The 14221-nt window shown below is 28.5% G+C and overlaps 3 protein-coding genes across 3 annotated transcripts; 1 reads left to right on the top strand and 2 right to left on the bottom strand.

Annotated features, from left to right (window-relative positions):
- Positions 1-23: 23 nt before the first annotated feature.
- Positions 24-734, bottom strand: GO595_007054 (actin; the record flags this gene model as incomplete). The annotated part of the gene is made up of 1 exon (XM_067920476.1): positions 24-734. One exon carries the CDS (start codon positions 732-734, stop codon positions 24-26), a length of 711 nt encoding a protein of 236 aa, XP_067772573.1.
- An 8011-nt stretch (positions 735-8745) lies between these two features.
- On the bottom strand, positions 8746-9960 carry GO595_007055 (uncharacterized protein; the record flags this gene model as incomplete). The annotated part of the gene is made up of 1 exon (XM_067920477.1): positions 8746-9960. The coding sequence occupies one exon, from the start codon at positions 9958-9960 to the stop codon at positions 8746-8748; it is 1215 nt and encodes a 404-aa protein (XP_067772574.1).
- A 998-nt stretch (positions 9961-10958) lies between these two features.
- On the top strand, positions 10959-13124 carry GO595_007056 (RhoGAP domain containing protein; the record flags this gene model as incomplete). The annotated part of the gene is made up of 1 exon (XM_067920478.1): positions 10959-13124. One exon carries the CDS (start codon positions 10959-10961, stop codon positions 13122-13124), a length of 2166 nt encoding a protein of 721 aa, XP_067772575.1.
- Between the last annotated feature and the right edge of the window lie 1097 nt (positions 13125-14221).

A 14221-nucleotide genomic window follows, 5' to 3' on the forward strand; every position in this document is an offset into this window, starting at 1 on the left:
CTGGAAGTGTGTATGAGATGTCGCTATTCGGATGTTGTGGCGGCCTTGTTCATTTCTTCGTCGAAATCAAGAGCAACATATGCGTGCTTCTCCTTGATATCACGAACAATTTCCTTTTCGGCGGATGTTGTGAAGGTGTAACCACGTTCGTTGAGGATCTTTTGGAGGTAGGCTGTGAGATCACGACCGGCGAGGTTGATACGCATGATGGCGTGTGGAAGGGAGTAGCCTTCGTAGATTGGAACTGTGTGGGAAACACCATCACCAGCATCAAAAACGATACCGGTTGTACGACCTGAGGAGTAAAGGGAAAGAACGGCTTGGATACCAACATAGAATGCTGGAACGTTGAATGTTTCGAATTGGAGTTGGATCATCTTTTCACGGTTGGCCTTTGGGTTCATTGGGGCTTCTGTAAGAAGAACTGGATGTTCAGCTGGGTCAACACGTAATTCGTTGTAGAATGTGTGGTGCCAGATCTTTTCCATATCGTCCCAGTTGGTAACGATACCGTGTTCAATTGGGTACTTAAGGATGAGGATACCTGCCTTAGCGCATGCTTCATCACCAACATATGTATCCTTGTTTTGACCACCGGCGATTGTTTGGACATACTTTGGACGACCAACAATGGATGGGAAAACTGAGCGTGGTGCTTCATCACCAGCGAAACCAGCCTTGCACATACCGGAACCATTATCGATAACTAATGTTTGAACTTCGTCTTCAGCCATTAGATGAAAGTGAAGTTAAATCTGTCACTTCAATTTACGGACTGTTCGCAATGGTTAACGGTTATTTTCAATATTTATGCTCTCAAATTTGTGTGCAACGATCAATATCGTTCTTCTTTTATATGAAAAAGCTGATTGTCAAAATGCTTGTAATGTATGTTTGATTTAAGGGGAACGAAAGTTTCATAAAATTCACATATTTTTTTATCATTTTAAATTAGTTGAACTCCGTTCTTTTATTGCAGAAAATTATCGAAAACAGTCTTTTTATAGGTCTATAAAATATAATTCCATATTAGGCTTGCACAAAAACAAAATAAGCAAACAATTTTAACTTAAAGAAATCTTTTAATTGACCAAAATATAATTGGAATGTCATAATTTGCGACTTTGATCATTCGATTATATCATTTATAAATTTTGCTTAAACTAACGGTCGTTCTTATGGAAGTAAACCGTAAAATCAGCACAAAAAGTTGTATGTTATCGGAATTTGAAACAATTCATACAAATTATGCCGATCAAAAAATTCTCAAAAATTTTTGAGAAGAAAAATTTCTTTGTGATAAGCGCCTTAAATCAGGGGGTGTATCGTTTCTATTATATCCCACTTTATTATAAATATTTAATCATAATTAATTTATTTTCAGGACGAAGTTTTAATGATTTAACACAATATCCAGTTTTTCCATGGGTATTAAAAGATTATACGAGTGAAACTATTGATTTAAATGATCCGAATGTTTATCGAGATTTAAGTAAACCTATTGGAGCATTAAATGAAGATCGATTAGAACATTTAAAGGAATTAATTACAGAAATGGATGAAGAAAACAAATTTTTTATATAAAGTTCATTATTCTAATTCATATTTTTGTATCATATTATTTAATACGATTAGAACCATTTACAAGTATTAATATTAAAATGCAAGATAATAAATTTGATAAATCAAGTCGAATTTTTTTTTTTTTTTTTCATTTATGGGAATCTATTACATCACCAGATGTAACAGATTATCGAGAATTAATACCAGAATTTTATAGTACACCACGATTTTTAATTAATTCAGATAATTTTGACTTAGGAATCAAATCAGATGGAAGTAAAATTAATGATGTTATATTACCACCATGGAGTAAAAATGCGTATGATTTCATTGAGAAACATCGAGCAGCATTAGAAAGTGATTATGTAAGTTTAAATTTACCTAAATGGATTGATTTAATATTTGGATATAAACAAAATGGGAAAGAAGCAATTTTAGCTAATAATACATTTCATCCTTATACATATCCTACGAATATGACTAAACAAGTAATAGAAGATCCAGAAAAGTTAATTTTATATCAACAATTTAGTAAAAGTTTTGGTACTATTCCAAATCAAATCTTTAAGAATCCACATCCAATGAAAATTAATTTTTCTACGATTAATTTTATTTTATCTTTATTTACACCGACATTACAAATTGAAATAAAATCGAAGCCAATATTTCTTCGAACGACATTCAATAATATTTTAATTATTATTACATCATTAGGTAAATTAATATTAAAGAATAATAAAAATGAAAATATTTTTGATATTAGTTATTGTTTAACAGGATTTCAAGGTATTTCAGAAAGGACAATTTCATATCATTTAAAAAAGAATATTTTAATTATATCAACATGTAATGATTGTACATTTCATATGTTTCAAATTGATATTAATAATTTAACTATTAAATTAATTAATTCACAACGACAATATTCATTAATAAATTCATTAAAAGTTACGAGTACGAATGATTTTGTTACCGCTTCACGAAATTATTCTATTATTAAATGGAATTTTACACAACCAGCGACAATGAAATTCCAAATTAGTGCACATCCAGCGACGATTATTGATTTTGATATCGGTATTGTAAGTAATGCATTAATTTGTGGTTATAAATCACGACAAATTTCATCATTTAATTTCTTAAATGGTTCTTATCAATATAGTTATTCATTAGATTATAATATTTTAATGTTAAAAATTAGTGCATCGCCTTGTATATTGATATGTTGTGAAATTATTAAAAATAAAATTTTTAAAAATATTTTCATATGGAATGGATTTAAATAAAATTGAAGAATTGGAAATTCAAAGTCCGAAAATACAATGGTGCGAAATGATTATTGCACATAAGGATTACGTGTTGGCAGTGTCCGACTTAAATAACAAGTTGACATTGTTAAGTTTGCCGTGTTTGAGGATTTTAAGGACTTTCGAGTTACAGGACGCAGTCGTAACGATGTACTTCGACTCAAGAACAAATGTTTTTGTATTATGGGACTGAAAATAATAAGGTGTACTCAATAGACTTCCATTAAACTTTAAGAATAAATAATACTATGAATAATAATTAATTTTTTGTTGTTATGAATTTTTCATCATTTTTTTCACAAAAATTATCATCAAATTATATGAAAATCATACAATGAAATATGATATAAAATATTCGATTTATCAAATTTAATGCATTAATAATAATATATGAAAACAATATGAATTTAGGATATGTTTATTTCAATATTTAAATATTTCCTCTTTTATCCTTGTGAATCTTTTAATTTTATTATGTCGTCACATTTATGATGTTGAATTTTGTCTGCAAATAATCGAATAATTTCTGCATTTTTCTTTTCTGATGCTATCATAAGCGCTGTTTTATATGTTTATAAGTAATTCCAAATGTTTATATGAAATGTCATATTTTTTCAAAATATTATAAATAAAACAAAAAAATATTTTTAGCATCAATATCAATATTCTCTTGTTCTAGAAGTAATTTAACTATTTCTGTATGACCATTCGAAGATGCTAACATAAGTGCTGTATAAAATAATTTAAATAATTTCCAAATATTATTTTGAAATAATAAATTATTAAAATAAATATAAAATAAAGCAAATAAATATCTTTATCATTAATATCAATTCCTTCTTGTTCAAGAAGTAATTTAACTACTTCTGTATAACCATTCGAAGATGCTAACATAAGTGCTGTTTGAAATAATTTAAACAATTTCCAAATATTATTTTGAAATATAAAATTATTAAAATAAATTTTAAATAAAGCAAATAAATATTTTTAGCATCAATATCAATATTCTCTTGTTCTAGAAGTAATTTAACTATTTCTGTATGACCATTCGAAGATGCTAACATAAGTGCTGTATAAAATAATTTAAATAATTTCCAAATATTATTTTGAAATAATAAATTATTAAAATAAATATAAAATAAAGCAAATAAATATCTTTATCATTAATATCAATTCCTTCTTGTTCAAGAAGTAATTTAACTACTTCTGTATAACCATTCGAAGATGCTAACATAAGTGCTGTACTAAATAATTTAAATAATTTCCAAATATTATTTTGAAATATAAAATTATTAAAATAAATATAAAATAAAGCAAATAAATATCTTTAGCATTAATATCAATTCCTTTTTGTTCAAGAAGTATTTTAACTATTTCTGTATTACTTTTTGAAGATGCTAAAATAAGTGCTGTTTGAAATAATTTAAACAATTTCCGAATATTATTTTGAAATATAAAATTATTAAAATAAATTTTAAATAAAACAAATAAATATCTTTAGCATTAATATCAATTCCTTCTTGTTCAAGAAGTAATTTAACTATTTCTGTATGACCATTTCTAGATGCTAAAATAAGTGCTGTTTGAAATAATTTAAATAATTTCCAAATATTATTTTGAAATATTAAATTATTAAAATAAAATTCAAACAATTTTTTTCAAACATTTTGTTTTATGTCAATATATTTATGTTTAATAAGGTAATTAAACAGTTCTTTATTACCAGAAAAAGTTGAAATCTCTGAAAATTTTATTGGTTTTGATTTTTTATCTAGAAAATATTGGAAAATAAATAAATTCCCATTATTGATTGATTTAATAAGAATAAGTTTATCAGATTGCATGCCTTCTTTTTTCTAAAAAATGAAAGAATATTATAATTGTCATGCAAAACACATTTCTTCCCTAATTCTTCTAATTTATTAATTTTTTCTAATTTATTTTCATAAAGATATCTAAAGATATCATTTCGATGAAGTTCAATTGCTGTTTCATATGCTTTATCAAATGTTGAATGACTTTGTTCGCATAAATGAATGATTTCTTCATTTCCACCTGCAACTGCATATTTACCTGCGTTTTCTACTTTTGAACCATTCATAAGTAAATATTTAAAACATTTAACTGAAGAAAAAAATGCTGCATAATCAATTAATGTAACATTTTCTTTATTTATAAATGAACATCTTTCATAAAGTGATGGTGCAATTGTTTGATTAAAATCAAAATTTGTTTGTGATGATATTTCTTGAAGTTTTTCTATTTCATCATTCCGAATTATTTTCGCAATTTCATTCGGATTATGTCCTTCCTTAATTAATTTCTTATGCAGTTCAATATTATTCTCTTTAAGTTCTTCTGTTTGCTTGTTAATGTTTTCTTTTTCTGCGAAATAATGCATAAAATATGCATTCTTCTTAGTTTGGATAATTTTTGGTTCAATTATTTCGTCTTCAATCATTTTTTCGAGAAGATAATTTGATTCTTGACTATCAGTTTATAATAATAATTGTGTGAAAATGTTGATAATCTTATAACTTGATTTTGCTTCAATTGTTTGTAAATATTTGAAACATAATTTTTCATAGCCACGTGACACAAAATATGAATAAATAATTCGACAAATGATATATAGAAAAGAATATTGAAATTCTAAAGAAATGTAATTTAATGAAGATTCAACTAATTGATCAATATTATTTTCATTTAAATCAAATATAATTTTTTCTAGATCTTGTAATATTTGAAGGTTTCCTTTGTAAGTTGTTGTGTGACTTTGACTTCCTCCCATACAGAGAAAAATATTAATTTACATGTCTTAGGGCACCCCAAATTAAGGTTGAATCCGTTGTAAAATTTGTGACAATTATTGAATGGTTTATAAAGAAGAAAAATTTTTAAGTTTCCAAAAGATGTAGGAAAACAGGTGATTTTTGATCGTAGAAGACACCACCTGTATAAATGTAGTGAACATTGGTAGTTTCTGAATCAGTGGATATTCCTATTCCATAAAGCATCATTAATTTGGGATTGAGCAAAACGTGAAACAATTTTTTCTCTTATTTTATCAGAGCCCAACTTTGCATATAAGCTAATAATATACGGTAAGTCATTGATCCAGTTAGAAAATCATGATTTTTATTTTAGCTAATAACATGTCTGAAACTCAAAAAACATTTTGAACCAAATAAAATTTCAAATTTTTTTCTAAATTAAAAAAAAAATGGTTAAATTATTGCATAATTTCATGTTTGTAATCCTATCTGGGTTTTAATCTAATAAGTTGAGTTCCAATTCAAATTTTTTATAAGTTTACATCAAATTTACCTTCTGAAATGTTATTCAATTGAATTATCAACAAATTTTGACTTTACAAAGATCATTTATTTTTTCTAACCATGGATATTCATTGCACAAAAAGAATGGTATAAATTTATTGCTCCCATTGTGCTATGTTTTCACGGAGGAGCTCCATTGCATGAATTGCTTCTTCTTTAGATTCGTTACTTAATTGATCAAGACCAGATTCTGCATCAGAACGAGTACTTATGGCTAAATTACGAGCTTCCACCGGATCACCTAAAACTTCATACGTGAAAACAGAAAAATTGAGGAACAATTCAAGTCGCAATGAATGATAAACTGGTAATGAAGTTTTTGTGAGCTCCACAACTTGGTCATATGTATCTTTGCATTCCTCTGCAACTTCCTCTTGCTCCCTTCCTGTACTTCCTTCCCATTTATATCTTAAAAAATCTGCAATTATTTTTCCATAAAAAATCCGAATTTCAGGCTCTTTTGCATATGGAAGTAATTGGCCTCTGAATAAAGCTACAGCTTCATCATTGAAATTAAAAATTTGGAATTAGGAAAGAAATGTATTACATCTTTTAATTATAAAATATTTTTGTTCCTTCAAGAAAATGGTATGAATATTAATGATGATATTGTTAACGAATCAGCAAGAATTGGAAATTTATATCTTGTTAAACATTTTATTCAAAACAATCAGGAGCACATGACAGAGGATGACGTGAACGTTAAGGTAGAATATAAAAATGTTCAAAAATGAAATTCAATAGGTTTGGAAATCGAACGTATAGCATTTACAAAAAACGCTACGTATGGGAATCGAACGCAAGGCGTATATTGAAAAAGTGACGTTAAAATTAAATATAAATTTATTTCGTAATGTGTTTGTTATTTCTATATAATTTACATATCCAATGATTTCTTGTCGTCTGTACTATCCGGAAAACTAATTTTTAAACCTTCAAACTCTTTTGATATCGCGATATTTTCATTTCCAACATATGCATTCAATGATATAATTTTATTATCGATTTCTTCACGTTTCTCGACTAATTCATCGATGATTCGTTATACGATATCATTCTTGGCTTTCATAAATTCATTATTTGATTCTGCATAAGCAATATTTATGAGTTTCTTTTCATTTGTTTTAGTAAGAATGTTATCGGTAAACTTTGAATTTACTGATTCAAAAAGTTTTATATTCTTATCATAAAATTTAACGCCAACAAGAATATTATTATGAAGTATAGGTTTGTTTGTCGGTTTATCTATCTTAACTGTTGTATTGTGATTATATTTAAACTCAACGGCGGCGTAATCAATTATATATTCTGATATCAAATAATCTTGGAATAATTTTAGCTATTAAAGGTAAAAAATTTATTTTTATAAATAAAAAAAATAATGCGGAAAAATAAATCGAAGAATATAGATAAAAAATTTGATGAGATTAAAGAATCGTTCGATAAATTAGAAAAACAAAACAAAGAAATATTAGAAAACGCGAAAATAAAACCAATACATAAAAAATTCTTATTTGCTCAGAACGGAATAACAGCATTTATAGCGCCAATATGTTATGGTAAATCATATCTTTACGTTAAACTCAGCGCGAAACAAGAAGTACTATTTAACGAATCGTTTTTTGAACTAATAACTATTTGTTGTACATCATCAAAATTTGATTAAACAGTAAATACATATAAAAAAGCAATAAAGAAAACGAAACTTGTTGCGATAAAAGATACTGATTTGTTAGACTGGATTAATAAATATATTCGGAGAATTTTAAAATATAATTCTATCATCAAATATATCAATTTAGATTTTAAGAAAACGGATGAAGAAGTAGAAAGATTATTTATGACAATATAATTTGAATAACTCGAAAAAGAAATGAAAATACATTTCTGAATAGTTAGCGAAATATCAATGGAAAACTTATTCGCATAGATGCTTGTTGATATTAGACGATTTTGCTAATCATCCTTTACTGAGAAGTAAAAAGACGGAGATGTCAAGATTATTGAAAAAGCTCAGACATTTTAATATTAACGTTATCATTTGTGTGCAAACAACAAAATATATACCAAAAGATATAAAAAAAACTTTGTCGGGTCGTGTGCTAACTGTACCTCTTTTGTACCCACTTTTTGTTGGTTATTCCCACAATTCTCCACTTTTTGAATGCGATGTGATGACAACCGCCGAAAAAACAAATTTTTTAAAATTCCAAAAAACCCAAAAATTAAAGATTAAAAATTTATAATTTTCATACCAAACTTTAATAAATTATGCAAGGAAAGACATAAATGCACTATTAATTTCATACAATTCCTGATTTTGACGAAATTATTGAGCATTAAAAATTTTATTTCTATTTTTGAAATTTACACATATGGTTAAATTCACCATACGCACTTTTATATGCGCTTTTATTAATTTTATTAAATTAAATTTTATTATTACTATGTATAATTGATCTTTTCAGCAAGAGAAATTGAATTATTAATATGAAAATTTAAACGTATAAAAACTTTATTAAGTGCATACATTTCCATTAATTCTTTTCATTGAGAAGTTTCTTTACTTCTCTTTTATGCATTCTTAAGACCGCCATTACGTGTTCGTCTTTTTTATATTTTTTGCGATATTCATCGATAACTTTACTAATGACTTCCAATTCTTCTTTTGATTTCTTTTGCAGCAGAAGTTTCCTATCACAGTTCAGTAGTCCTTCTCTAAATGGATCTTTTGACGGCCTTATTTCTCTCCACTTCTTAAACGTGTTTGAATTTTCCCATTTTACGAAGTCATCTGCGCACGGCAAATTAAACTTCTTATAATAGTCAAGCGACTTTTGGAGCTTTTGCTTGTCGAGTTCTTGTTTTGTGTCTTCGAAATATGGATCTTTTGCTAATACCATATGATCGAGCTCATAATTCGTCATTGTTATTATTTGTTTCGTCTTCTTTTGGAGCTCTTCACGAATTTCACTGCTTCGCGGATGTCTTTTTGGAACTTGAATTACATTCTTAAAAAATGATGTCGCTTCGCCTAAATAAACACAACTAGTGGCCGCAATCTTAATGTTACTGTCGCCGTTAATTATGGAGACAAATCGTGGATCTGTTTCTGTTAGCCAAACGCATACTTCATCACAAAATTGAAGTGGTGAAAGAAGAGATAATGCACTAAAAACAGCATCGTTAGCACTAGTGATGTCTTCAGCAATGAAAAGAATTGGAGTGTTGGTAAATAATGATAACCAAATTTCATTACATTGTTCATCTGTAAAATAATCAGTGGGATCATAGTCTTTGTAAGTAAAGGAATCTGGAGTAATATTTGTCTCATAATCCCAAAATGGAAAATGAACAGTAATGGAAGAATTAATATTATCTGGAATTGATTTAATTATGGTGGCAAGATATGATAAACGTGAAAGGGGCTCTAGAGGGGTATCATCTTTTTGAAACTCATTATAAACATAATTTAATATTGTTGTGAAAAAAAAAGCAAATGGATAAGGTGATAAAAGAACAAGCGAATAGCCTGTTCCATCATGCGTAAAAAAGAGTGAATAGCAATACATGGAGGGTATATTGAAAGAATATACTTGCCCATCTTTTAATTCTGTCAAAGGATTTGCTGAGGACACAAACATTTGTTCTTCTTCTTCCACAAAATTAAAAGGGCGCGGCCATGAACTTAGAATAATAGGTAGATCCCCGACTGTAAATTTAACAAGAAGCAAAGAATCCACAACTTTCATTTCCTAAACGATAACACTTTTTTGTTAAACCACAAAAGAAAGAACGATGGGAAAATAATGACTTTTTCATGTGATTTTGATCCAAGACTCACATAATTTTTGACATCGTTTCTATCGTGGAAGTTTGTGCTTGAACTGTGTTCAATTCGGTACTTTATATTTTTTGCACAGAAAAATTCAATTGGGTTTAAAAAGCGCTTTTTATTTGGCTTCCTTCACTTCACCAGAATCTCGATTATTCAAAAATAAATCAAGATCAGTTTTCATATAAAAAATATTTTTTAAAAATTATTTTATTTTTCTAAATATTATATAATATATTCTTATTCAAAAATAAATAAAGATCGGCGCCACTTCATATCAAAAGTTGCATTTGCAAATGTTTTTACATTTATTTTCACTTTTTCACAAAAATTTTAATAAAAATGATACAAGATAATAGTTTAAAAAATAAACATATCTAACATACGATATTACTATATAGGATTTTCATTGATTCTTTGAACGACGCCGAGAAGCAAGTTTATCTTGCCACTGTCACTTCTAAGTAAAAACTGGAGAATAATATAAAGCCTTGAAATCCTAACAAAAGCTTAATCAAACCACCTGCCAAAAATGAATGTGTCAGAAACAAACAACCGCTCAATAAAAATATTTTTATTTAACAGAACTAATTAATTAATCTGCATATATTTCCGCATACTTAATAGAAACATTATATGGGAGATTTTTAATAAGTGATTATTCATATCTCTTTACCTGACCACGATTTAATAATTATATATCTATCATTAAATTCAAATATTATATTCAAATTAATGAAATATGAAATAATAATAATATTTCTTTTTGTTTTATCTTTGTTGTATTTTTGTTGTGATAGAAAAAAGCCGGTAACATCACAAAAAGTTTCATCCATAACGTACTGCATTAAAAAAGCTCATACAAAACCAAAGCGTTATATAAAAAGTGTTGGAATACGTTAACATCATAATTACATGCAAAATGATAAAAAGGGGTACTATGCATACTTTGATCAAAAAAAGCAAAGGTACTATTACCTTGATGCAGCCCTCGGAACAACAACATGGAAATATCCAGAAAATGCAATTGTTCTAGATCCTCACACCCGTAAACCATTTCCAAATCCAAATGAAGTGTCAAATTCTAAATCACCTGTTGGGTCTGCTACAGAACCAAGTCCTTTTGAATCACTATCTCCGCAAGCAAATCCCATAATACAAACTAATCTTCCACCTCAACCATCACAGCCATCACAACCCCAGCCTCCATCTCAATCCGTTAAGCGACCACATCCACAATTACATTATATTCCACCATCACAGCGAAATAATCCTCGATTTCAACAATTATTTCAACAATCTACCAATAACTCAGCTCCATCTCGTGACCAACAACCAGTATCCAATGAGCCAACTCCATCACTTTCACAATCACTTTCACCCCAATCCATTTCACCAATCCCATTACAAAATCAACCACCAACATTATCCTCATCAACTAACATTAGTCAACAACCACACTCAACAACAGTTACTCCTTCGTTAAAACCTCAAAGTTTTTCATCTTCATCACCACCACCGAATGCAAATCATTCACAGTCACTTTATTCTTCATCCAATCAAAGTCAACAACCCAAAGTTTTAACATCGAATACCTCAACAAAACCATCGCAAAACCAAAGCGAAACTAATTCGATACCACAAAAACAAACGGAAACAGAACTAATGCAAACAGCCGACAACGCCAATGCTAATGCTGTTCCTCCTCCGCCTCCTCCGCCACCAATTTCTGATCAAGAGTACAAAAACGTCGTCATCGAAGTCGATCCCAAGATCAAAAACTTTGTTCCTCCTGAACAATGCGCCGCGCCAAAGCCACCGAAGCCTCCCGAGAAGACTGGCAAGCGCAAAGAGCGCCTTCCTCCGGTGTCATTTACAGATGAAATCCACAAATTTGTTTTCCGCGATTTTGCTCAGCAGCATTTCCAGAAGCAAAAAGAGCGTCGAGTTTTCCGTCGTACTAAGGTTTCATTAGACAATTTGATCACATTCCAAACGAAGCCATTAACAGCTCCTCTTTTGCAATCATTACCTGAAATGTATAAACGCGATGCGATTCGATGCTTTAACTTAATACTAAGTTACACAGGCGCAAATGGTAAAAGTAATTTATCAGCAGCATGTGAATTAGTATCGATATTATACTCGAAGGCGCCATTGATTGATGAAGTATACTTCCAAATAATGAAGCAAACGCAAGGAAACACGAGCCAAGACTGTTTAATTGCGACATATAATTTGTTTCTTATCATTGCTACGATATTTCCATCGACATTAAATAGTGAGACATGGATTAAATCGTTTTTGTCGCAACGAATGAATTATCCCGACCCGAAAATCTCCGCCACTGTAAAGTTTACGTACATTCGATTCACAGAGCGTTGTAGCATTGGGAAACAACTCGACGGAATGTTACTTCAAAACATTACAGAGATTCCTTTACATGTATACACGTCACGTAAAGTATTCGGCGTGTCATTATATGAAATCATGTGGAACCAACGTAAGATCGATCCGAATTGTCCAATCCCATTAGTGCTATACGAAATGATCAAGAAGTTACTCGAATTAAACTGCGAAAGTCATGTCGGAATATTCCGTATCACAGGAAGTGGGAAAGAAGTCGACCAAATGATTTGCAGAGCAAACGAAGGCGTCGAATCATTCCTTAATGATAAAGTCGATGACATCGCGTCATTACTTAAGAGTTGGGTCCGAGACTTAGCTGAACCTTTAATACCATATACATTAGTATCGAAACTAATGAAGCTGAAAGATAAGGAATATATTTCGTTTGTGAAAACACTCCCAAAATTACATGTCGTCACTTTGGGATATTTGGTTGGTTTCTTACAACAAATGGCAAAAAATGAAAAAGTCACAAAAATGGATAAGAAAAATTTGGCAATTGTTTTCGGACCAAATATTGTACAGTCAAAAGAAATTTTGATTTATGGAAAACAAATAGCAGATTTGGGTATAAACTTTATTGCTTATCTAATAGATAAATGGGACGTGTCACAGTATTACCCATTGGATTTGGAAAATTTCGTCAATTCGGAGGATGAAGAAGTTTGGTAGCGTTTGTATGGAATAAATAAATTTTTCATAAATAATTTGTTGTTTGAATAAGATGAAAAATGTATAATTTTGATGATTCATTTCATGTTACTATAAATTATGTGAATGAAATTTACATAAAAGTAAAACTTTCGGAATCATATAAGTGTTTATTTTATTATGAAATTGTACAGTTAATTTTAAATATTTATATTGCAAAAATCAGAGTAATTTGTTTCAAGGAAATTTTGTAAATTGTGCATTTCATTCCAATGTAATTTAATTTCATTTAAGTTGAAAAAAGCAAAACATTAATTTTTGTTACTTACATTTCTATTTGTTAAATGTATAATTAAAATAAAAGAAACAGAAAGCAAAAACGAACATATTATACAGAATCATCTTGGGAAAGGTTTTATATATAACTTAACATTTTTTTCCAATGAGTTTATTGGAACTTTAATCTCTAAATTAAATAACATTACTAAAATCATAAAAATAACTATGATTTTAATGTTTATTTTCGTTAATGTTAATCATTTTGAAAAAGAAACGGATAGAAATAAAAACAAAAACCCAAAACAATGTTTTAATTCAAATATTAACAATAACAATTTTTCATTAGTAACAAAAAATAAAATTAAAAAGTTTTCATAAATGAATTTTTTCGTTATTCAAACATAAGAAGGAATAATTAAAATAAAATAAAATCGAACATGAGTGATATTATACTTCCAACAGGTAAAGAGAAAATTGATCGAAGAAATTGGGGTCAATATCGAAATCCAGGTGATATTTATAATATGAATTTTCATGATATTTTTGGTAGTATAATATTTCTTATATTTTTTATATTATTAATATTATTATTAATATTTGGAATTTTAAAAGGGAAACCTTTGTTATTATTTCAATCATGGGATGAAAATGGGAATTATTGTGGGATTGATAATCATAAATTAATTAATAAAATTCATAATTATAATTCAACGAGATTTCAACTTTATAATTTTCTTGAATATCCTTATTTATTATTTAGTTTACCACGAAATAATGGGAAAGAATATGAAAGAATCGGTGAACATCAATATTGTGTTAAAAAAATGTCCAACATTAAA

Source organism: Histomonas meleagridis, assembly GCF_020186115.1.
Source record: "Histomonas meleagridis strain 2922-C6/04-10x chromosome Unknown contig_51, whole genome shotgun sequence".
NCBI lineage: Eukaryota > Parabasalia > Tritrichomonadida > Dientamoebidae > Histomonas > Histomonas meleagridis.